The sequence below is a fragment of the Mustelus asterias genome, chromosome 8 (genome assembly GCF_964213995.1).
Source record: "Mustelus asterias chromosome 8, sMusAst1.hap1.1, whole genome shotgun sequence".
NCBI classification, from domain to species: Eukaryota; Metazoa; Chordata; class Chondrichthyes; order Carcharhiniformes; family Triakidae; genus Mustelus; species Mustelus asterias.
In genome coordinates this window covers 655,772-665,237 of record NC_135808.1, presented here as the reverse complement: position 1 = coordinate 665,237, position 9,466 = coordinate 655,772, and the positions used below count along the sequence as shown (strand labels likewise).

The 9,466-nt window shown below is 48.1% G+C and overlaps 1 protein-coding gene across 1 annotated transcript; it reads left to right on the top strand.

Moving 5' to 3' along the window:
- The first annotated feature begins 956 nt into the window (after nucleotides 1-956).
- LOC144496724 (heat shock 70 kDa protein 1A-like) lies at nucleotides 957-3,277 on the top strand. The gene has a single exon (XM_078217226.1). The coding sequence runs from the start codon at nucleotides 1,054-1,056 to the stop codon at nucleotides 2,980-2,982; it is 1,929 nt and encodes a 642-aa protein (XP_078073352.1). The 5' UTR covers nucleotides 957-1,053; the 3' UTR covers nucleotides 2,983-3,277.
- The last annotated feature ends 6,189 nt before the right edge of the window (nucleotides 3,278-9,466 follow it).

Below are 9,466 nucleotides of genomic sequence, written 5' to 3'. Positions count from 1 at the left end.
ATCCGAAGATGCTCCATGGTTGTGAAACGGATAAAGGTGTAAAATAAATCAATGATTGGATTGGGACTGAATTTTCTCCTGGTGGGAAGTAAAGAGCTGCCCAGTTCCAGAAGCTGACACTCCGAGGAATAGAAATCATAGAAACCCAACAGTACAGAAAGAGGCCATTCAGCCCATCGAGTCTGCACCGACCACAATCCCACCCAGGCCCTACCCCCATATCCCTAAATATTTTACCCACTAATCTATGCATCCCAGGACACTAAGGGGCAATTTTACCATGGCCAATCAAGCTAACCCGCACATCTGTGGACTGTGGGAGGAAACCCATGCAGACACGAGGAGAATGTGCAGACTCCACACAGACAGTGACCCAAGCCGGGAATCGAACCCAGGCCCCTGGAGCTGTGAAGCAGCAGTGCTAACCACTGTGCTACCGTGCCGCCCTCCTCCTTCCCCCAATAGATTCTCACTTCATTTCCTCCCTCCAGCTGATCAGAGTCCATTCCTGAGACAGGATTCCTCCCGGATTGGGGGAGGCTCCCGGGCCAGTCCGGGAGGGTTGGTATCCCATCCCCCTCACTGGGTGCTGAGCAACAATCTCCTCTTTGCTCTGCTCCTCCTTGCCGCCTCCAGCCGGCTCCGAGCTGATCACAGTCCATTGCTGTGGCCGCCTCCCGGGACAGGGAGGGAGCGGGAACTTTCTCCCTCTTTCCAGAACTTTCTGTCCCGGACTCGCTCCTTCCAGAACTCTCTCCAACCGCCGCCCTCCAGCCCGCGCGCCGCGCTCTGATTGGCCGCCGCCTCCGAACCTTCCACAACATTCGGCGGTGACCTCACCGCCCCGCGCTCCCATTGGTCCGCGCCGCCGTCAATCAGCCGCCGGGCGCCGCCCACTCGGCCGCTCTCACACTATATAAAGGGGCGGCAACTCAGAGGCTCACAATCGCCTGGGAGAAGAGACAGCGCCGAGTGACTGGATCACTGCCACAGCAACACTGCACAGCAGCAGCGACAAAGACTCCATCTCATCCACTTTGACCCACAATCAACATGCCTGCAGCCAAAGGAACAGCCATTGGCATCGACCTGGGCACCACCTACTCCTGTGTGGGGGTCTTCCAGCATGGCAAGGTGGAGATCATCGCCAATGACCAGGGCAACCGCACCACTCCCAGCTATGTGGCCTTCAACGACACCGAGAGGCTCACTGGAGATGCTGCCAAGAACCAGGTGGCTCTGAACCCGCCCAACACCATCTTTGATGCCAAGAGGCTCATCGGGAGGAGGTTTGATGATGCGGTGGTCCAATCCGACATGAAACACTGGCCTTTCCAGGTGGTGAATGATGCAGGGAAGCCCAAGGTGAAGGTCGAGTACAAGGGGGAGGATAAAATCTTTTCCCCCGAGGAAATCTCCTCCATGGTGCTGGCCAAGATGAAGGAGACGGCTGAATCTTACCTGGGACACACTGTCACCAATGCTGTCATCACGGTTCCTGCTTACTTCAATGACTCCCAGCGCCAGGCAACCAAGGATGCCGGTGTGATCGCTGGTCTCAATGTCCTCCGTGTCATCAATGAGCCAACAGCAGCTGCCATTGCCTACGGCCTAGACAAGAAGGGCAGAGGGGAACACAATGTTCTCATCTTTGACTTGGGAGGTGGCACCTTCGACGTTTCTGTTCTCTCCATTGACGATGGTATCTTTGAAGTGAAATCGACAGCGGGTGACACCCACTTGGGAGGAGAGGACTTTGATAACCGTATGGTCAATCACTTCATTGAGGAGTTCAAGCGCAAATACAAGAAGGACATCAGTCAGAACAAGAGGGCGGTCAGGAGACTGAGGACAGCCTGCGAGAGAGCAAAGAGAACCCTGTCCTCCAGCACCCAGGCCAGTATTGAGATTGACTCTCTGTTTGAAGGCATAGATTTCTACACCTCCATCACCAGGGCTCGGTTTGAGGAGCTGAATTCTGACCTGTTCAGAGGCACTCTGGAACCAGTGGAGAAAGCTCTGCGAGACGCCAAGATGGACAAATCACAGATCCAAGATGTTGTCTTGGTCGGGGGCTCCACCCGCATCCCCAAGATCCAGAAACTGCTGCAAGATTACTTCAACGGCAAAGAGCTGAACAAGAGCATCAATCCTGATGAAGCCGTGGCCTTTGGAGCGGCCGTTCAAGCGGCTGTTCTGATGGGGGATAAGTCGGAGAATGTTCAGGATTTGCTCCTCCTGGACGTGGCTGCCCTGTCTCTGGGTCTGGAGACAGCAGGAGGGGTGATGACCGCCCTCATCAAGCGTAACACCACCATTCCCACCAAGCAGAGCCAGGTCTTCAGCACCTACTCTGATAACCAGCCCGGTGTCCTCATCCAGGTGTACGAAGGAGAGAGAGCCATGACCAAGGACAACAACCTCCTGGGCAGGTTTGAGTTGAGTGGCATCCCTCCTGCCCCCCGTGGGGTGCCACAGATCGAGGTCACCTTCGATATTGACGCCAACGGCATCCTCAATGTCTCTGCAGTTGACAAGAGCACAGGCAAAACAAACCAGATCACCATCAGCAATGACAAGGGCAGGCTGAGCAAGGAGGAGATTGAGAGGATGGTGCTGGATGCAGAAAAGTACAAAAGCCAGGATGAAGTCCAGCGGCAGAGGATCGCAGCCAAGAACTCCCTGGAGTCCTATGCCTTCAACATGAAGAGCGCGGTGGAGGATGAGAGCGTGAGAAATAAGATCAGTGAGGCAGAGAAGAAGAAAATCATTGAGCAGTGTAACCAGGCCATCCAGTGGCTGGAGAGCAATCAGACGGCAGAGAAGGAGGAGTTTGAGTACCAGCTGAAAGAGCTGGAAAATCTCTGCCGTCCCGTCATTGCCAACCTGTACCAAGGAGGAGCAGCAGCAGCTGGGGGATCTTGCCGAGCCCAGGCTGGGAATGTCAATTCCACAGGACCAACTGTGGAGGAGGTGGATTAAAAGACTGGAAGGAACTTTGTTTGATGCCTGTATTGAACTTCATTTTTCGTAATAGGTTGTAAATTTTTTGAAAGTTGTACAAGTGAGTTTCTTTTACTTTGACCTCTTGATGTGACTTTGTTCTGTAAGTTGGTTAAAGAAAGCAAATATTTTGTATATTTATATCATGCAGATTTTCTCTTACTGAACGTTTTGAATTGCTGAATATATTTTTAACTGCGACCTTTTTTCTAAATTAATGTTCCTAGTTGAATGGTATAATTATTTGAAAATAAATGTAAAACTTGAATGTTTTTCCATGAACTTGTTGAAGTCATTTTTCTTTTGTTCCTTACTGTTACATTGGAGCTTAGTTGCAGCAACATCTCAGCAATTGACAGTCAACCCTGCTTAACTAGGCAAGTTAACCAATGTGTTAAACCGGTTAAATTCTTCCCAGGGAATGCACTTTATAATCATTGATTTGCATCTTTATTGATGGGTGGGGGGCATCGCTCGATGGGCCAGCATTTATTGTTATTGAAGTGAGTGGGTCACTGGGCCATTTCAGGGAGGCACTTGAGAGTCACGGAACAGCAGCATGGCACAGTGGTTAGGACTGCTGCCTCACAGCTTCACAGACCCAGGTTCAATTCTGGTCTTTGGTGACTGTGTGTGTGTCGTTTGCATGTTACTCTGTATCTATGTAGGTTTGCTTTGGGTGCTCATGTTTCCTCCAACAGTCCAAAGATATGCAGGTTGGGTCCTTTGGTTTGTCAGTGTGAATGTATGTCCTCTTATGGTTGGCATCCCATCCTCATGCCCAGTGTCTGTCAGGATGGGCTCCGGCTCCGTGTGATCCTGAATTGGAAAACCTAGAATCCCTACAGTGCAGAAGGAGGACCATTTGACCCATTAGGTTTGCACTGACTCGCCAAAAGAGCATCTTACCCAAGCCCACCACTCCCCTGCCCTATCCCCGTAACCCCACACATCCACCATGGCTAACCTGTACATCTTTGTGACGACTAAGGGGCAATTTAGCATGGTTAAGCAAAGTGAAGATGACGCAGTTAGGGACAGGAGGTTTCGGGTGCACAAATCTTTGACGACAGCTGTATATATTGAATCAGTAAGAAATCTCACAACACCAGGTTAAAGTCCAACAGCTTTATTTGGAATCACGAGCTTTCAGAGTGCTACTCCATCAGGTGAAGTACGAAGGAGCAGTGCTCCAAAAGCTCATGATTCCAAATAAATCTGTTAAGACTGTGCCCACCCCAGTGGAACGCTGGCATCTCCACGTCATATTGAATCAGTAATTATCAAACCATATGGGATCCTGGGTTTCATAGAGCTTTGAGCACAAAAGTAGAACAGTTATACTGACTTGAGGCTTTGTTTAAGCTCCAACCAGATTGTCACATCCAGTTCTGGTCACCACACTTTTTTTATAGGAAGGATGTGAGAGTATAGAGTGGATTTAGCAGAATGGTTCCAGGGATGAGGGCATTTAATACAAGGTGAGGGTGGAGAATCTGAGCTTGTTATCCTGGAGGCAAAGGAGATTGAAGGGAGCTTTGACAGAAGCAAAGAAGATCCTGATAGCAGTTCCGAAGAAAAGACATATTGGCAGCAGTTCAAGTAGACAAAATTGTAAAGAAGACATAAAGAACGCTCTCATTCATTGGCAGAGATATAAAAGGATATAATGTTGGAATTGTATAAAACACTGGTGAGTCCACAACTGGAGTATTGTGCGCAGTTCTGGTCACTATATATTACAGTAATTGCTCTGGAGAGAATTCCGAGAAGGTTTACAAGAATGTTGCCAGGACTAGAAATGTGTAGCTATGAGGAGAGATTGGATTGGTTGGGGTTATTTTCCTTGGGATGAGGAAGGCTGAGGGGTGACTTGATAGAAGTGTACAAAATTCTGAGTGGGAGAGAGACAGTCGACAGGATGAAACTGTTTCCCTCAGTGGAGAATTCTAGAACCGGGGGCATAGATTCAAGATGAGCGGCAGTAGGTGTAGAGGGAACATGAGGAATAACTTTTTTTACGCAGAGTGTGCTGGGTGTGTAGGATTTGCTGCCTGAGTTGGTGGTGGAGGCAGAGACCCTAAACCCCTTTATAAAGTACCTGGATCTGCACATTAAGTGCTGAAAGCTACAGGGCTATGGGCTGGATGCAGGAAGGTGGGATTAGAAAGGGCACGTGGGTGTCCTTGGGCTGACATGGACAAGATGGGTCAAATAGCTACATTCTATGCTATAACTTTTCTATGATTCTACGAATTCCCTGTGTCTGCATGGATTTCCTCCGGTTTCCTCTCACACTCCATAGGTGGGTTGGCCATGCTAAAGTGCCCATTTGTGTCAAAAGATGTGTAGGTTGGGTAGATTGACTATGGTAAATACACGGGCTTCAGCAGATTGGGGGAGGTGGGCCTGGGTAGGATGCAGACTCGATGGGCAGAATGGCCACCTTCACTATAGGGATTCTATGGGATGAGGAACTTCAATTATGAAGGTAGATTGGAGAAGTTGGGACTCTTTTCCTTGGAGAAGAGAAGGCTGAGAGGGCGGCACGGTAGCACAGTGGTTAGCACTGCTGCTTCACAGCTCCAGGGTCCCGGGTTCGATTCCCGGCTCGGGTCACTGTCTGTGTGGAGTTTGCACATTCTCCTCGTGTCTGCGTGGGTTTCCTCCGGGTGCTCCGGTTTCCTCCCACAGTCCAAAGATGTGCGGGTTAGGTTGATTGGCCAGGTTAAAAAATTGTCCCTTAGAGTTCTGGGATGCATAGGTTAGAGGGATTAGCGGGTAAAATATGTGGGGGTAGGGCCTGGGTGGGATTGTGGTCGGTGCAGACTCGATGGGCCGAATGGCCTCCTTCTGCACTGTAGGGTTTCTATGTTTCTATGGGTTTCTATGAGATTTGATAGAGATGCTCAAAATCGTGAGGGGTCTGGACAGAGTAGGGAGGGAGAAACAGTTCCCACTTATAAAAGGATCGAGAACGAGGGAGCACAGATTTAAAGGAATTGGTAAAAGGCGTAATAGAGATACGAGGGAACACTTTTTCACAGTGAGTGGTTAGGGTTTGGAATGCACTGCCTGAAATTGTGATGGGAGACAGGTTAGGGGAGGCGATGGCCCAGTGGTATTATCGCCAGACTATTAATCCAGAAATTCCGCTAATGTTCTGGGACCCAGGTTCGAATCCCACTACGGCAGATAGTGGAATTTGAACTTAATGAGAAACAAAGATCTGGAATTAAGAATCTACCGATGACTATTGTTGATTACCAGAAATACCCATCTGGTCACTAATGTCCTTTAGGGAAGGAAATCTGCCATCCTTACCCGGTCTGGCCCACATGTGACTCCAGAGCCACAGCAATGTGCTTGACTCTCAACTGCCCTCGGGCAACTAGGGATGGGCAATAAATGCTGGCCAACCAGCGACGCCCATGTCCCACGAATGAATAAAAAAAAGGTCCAATCAAAGTTATCTGAAAAGGAAGTATGTGCATGGAATTTCAATCCCTGTTGTTAATACTGGATGGGAAGTTCCTGGATTGGAATACTGGCTCAAAAGAATGTAACTTTTACTTTTTTTGAGAAAATGTGTATGAATAGAGTCGCAGGAACTTTTAACAACAGAAAATAAACATTTATTAAACATGAAATTTTTGACTATAATAATTAACTCCCACTTCACAAATGTATGCAGATTTTAAGGATGATGTGGCGATGCCAGCGTTAGACTAGGATGGGCACAGTAAGAATTCTCACAATACCAGGCTAAAGTCCACCAGGTTTATTTGGAATCACGAGCTTTCGGAGCGCTACTCCTTCCTACAGTTCACCTATCGCCGCAACAGGTCCACAGCAGACGCCATCTCCCTGGCCCTGCACTCAACCCTGGAACACCTAGATAACAAGGACACCTATGTCAGACTCCTAGTTCATCCTTCAACACTATTATTCCCACGAAACTCATCTCCAAACTCCGTGACCTGGGCCTCGCACCTCCCTCTGCGACTGGATCCTGAACTTACTAACTCACAGACCACAATCAGTTAGGATAGGCAACAACACCTCCTCCACGATCATCCTCAACACCGGTGCCCCACAAGGCTGTGTTCTCGGTCCCCTACTATACTTATACGCCAATGACTGTGCGGCCAAATTCCCCTCCAATTCGATTTTCAAGTTTGCTGACAACACCACCATAGTGGGTCGGATCTCAAACAATGACAAGACAGAGTACAGGAATGAGATAGGGAATCTGGTGAACTGGCGTCAATGTCAACAAAACGAAGGAGGTTGTCATTGACTTCAGAAAGCGTAAAGGAGAACATGCCCCTGTCTACGTCAATGGGGATGAAGTAGAAAGGATCGACAGCTTCAAGGTTTTAGATGTCTAGATCACCAACAACGTGTCCTGGTCCCTCCATACTGGCACTATAGTTAAAAAAGCCCACCAACGCCTCTACTTTCTCAGAGGACTAAGGAAATTTGGCATGTCAGCTACGATTCTCACCAACTTTTACAGAAGCACCATAGGAAGCATTCTTTCTGGTTGTATCACAGCTTGGTATGGCTCCTGCTCTGCCCATGACCGCAAGGAACTCCAAAAGGTCGTGAGTGTAGCCCAATCCATCACGCAAACCAGCCTCCCATCCATTGACTCTGTCTACACTTCCCGCTGCCTTGGCAAAGCAGCCAGCATAATTAAGGACCCCACGCACCCTGGACATTCTCTCTTCCACCTTTTTCCATCGGGGAAAAAGATACAAAAGTCTGAGGTCACGTACCAACCGACTCAAGAACAGCTTCTTCCCTGCTGTGATCAGACTTTTGAATGGACCTACTTCGCACTAAGTTGATCTTTCTCTACACCCGAGCTATGACTGTAACACTACATTCTGCACTCTCTCGTTTCCTTCTCTATGAATGGTATGCTTTGTCTCTACAGTGCGCAAGAGACAATACTTTTCATTGTATGTTAATACATGTGACAATAATGAATCAAATCAAAATCATCAGGTGAGTGGAATAGCAGCACTCCAGACGAAGGAGCAACGCTCTGAAAGCTCGTGATTCCAAATAAGTTTGTTGGACTTTAACCTGGTATTGTGAGATTTTAAGGATAACACAGTTTACAAAATATACCTAATGTTCATAGAATCATCCAATATTCATAGAATCATACAATGCAGAAGAGGTCCTTTAGCTCATCGAGTCTGCACCAGCACATTAGAAACGTATGAACTCCCAGCTAATCCCATCTACCAGCGCTTGGCCCATAGCCCTGAATGATATGACATGCCAAGTGCTCACCCAGATGCTCTTTAAAGGATGTGAGGCACCCTGACTCTATTACCTCTCCAGGCAGCACATTCCAGACCGTCACCACCCTCTGGGTAAAAACACTTTTCCTCACATCCCCCTAAATCTCCTGCCCCTCATCTTGAATCTATGTACCCTTGTGACAGACCGTTCAACGAAGAGGAACAGCTGCTCCTTATCCACTCTGTCCATGTCCCTCGTAATCTTGTACAACTCAATCTGGTAACCCCTCAGTCTTCTCTGCTCCAAAGATAACAACAGTAAGAAGTCTCACAACACCAGGTTAAAGTCCAACAGGTTCATTTGGTGGCACAAGCCACAAGCTTTCGGAGCGCTGCCCCTTCATCAGGTGAGTGGGAGTTCTGTAGATTCCCACTCACCTGATGAAGGGGCAGCGCTCCGAAAGCTTGTGGCTTGTGCTACCAAATAAACCTGTTGGTCTTTAACCTGGTGTTGTGAGACTTCTTACTGTGCTTACCCCAGTCCAACGCCGGCATCTCCACATCAAAGATAACAACCCAAGCCTACCCAACCTCTCTTCATAACTTAAATGTTCCATCCTCGGCAGCATCCTGGTGAATCTCCTCTGGACCCCCTCCAGTACAATCACATCCTTCCTATAATGTGGCAACCAGAACTGCACACAGTACTCTAGCTGGCCCCATCAAAGTTCAATACAACTCCAACATGACTTCCCTGCTTTTGTAATCTATGTAAGAAGTTTAACAACACCAGGTTAAAGTCCAACAGGTTTATTTGGTAGCAAAAGCCACACAAGCTTTCGAGGCTCTGAGCCCCTTCTTCAGGTGAGTGGGAATTCTGTTCACAAACAGAACTTATAAGACACAGACTCAATTTACATGAATAATGGTTGGAATGCGAATACTTACAACTAATCCAGTCTTTAAGAAACAAAACAATGGGAGTGGAGAGAGCATCAAGACAGGCTAAAAAGATGTGTATTGTCTCCAGACAAGACAGCCAGTGAAACTCTGCAGGTCCACGCAACTGTGGGAGTTACAAATAGTGTGACATAAATTCTGATTCTAGGATCGCATGATAAAGACTCAGGAGGAAAAAAGCAGAAATATTTATGTGAAATAGTGTGACATAAACCCAATATCCCGGTTGAGGCCGTCCTTGTGTG

Coding starts and splice junctions, on each gene's coding strand:
- LOC144496724 (XM_078217226.1), top strand. CDS start 1,054: ATGCCTGCAGCCAAAGGAACAGCCATTGGCATCGACCTGGGCACCACC.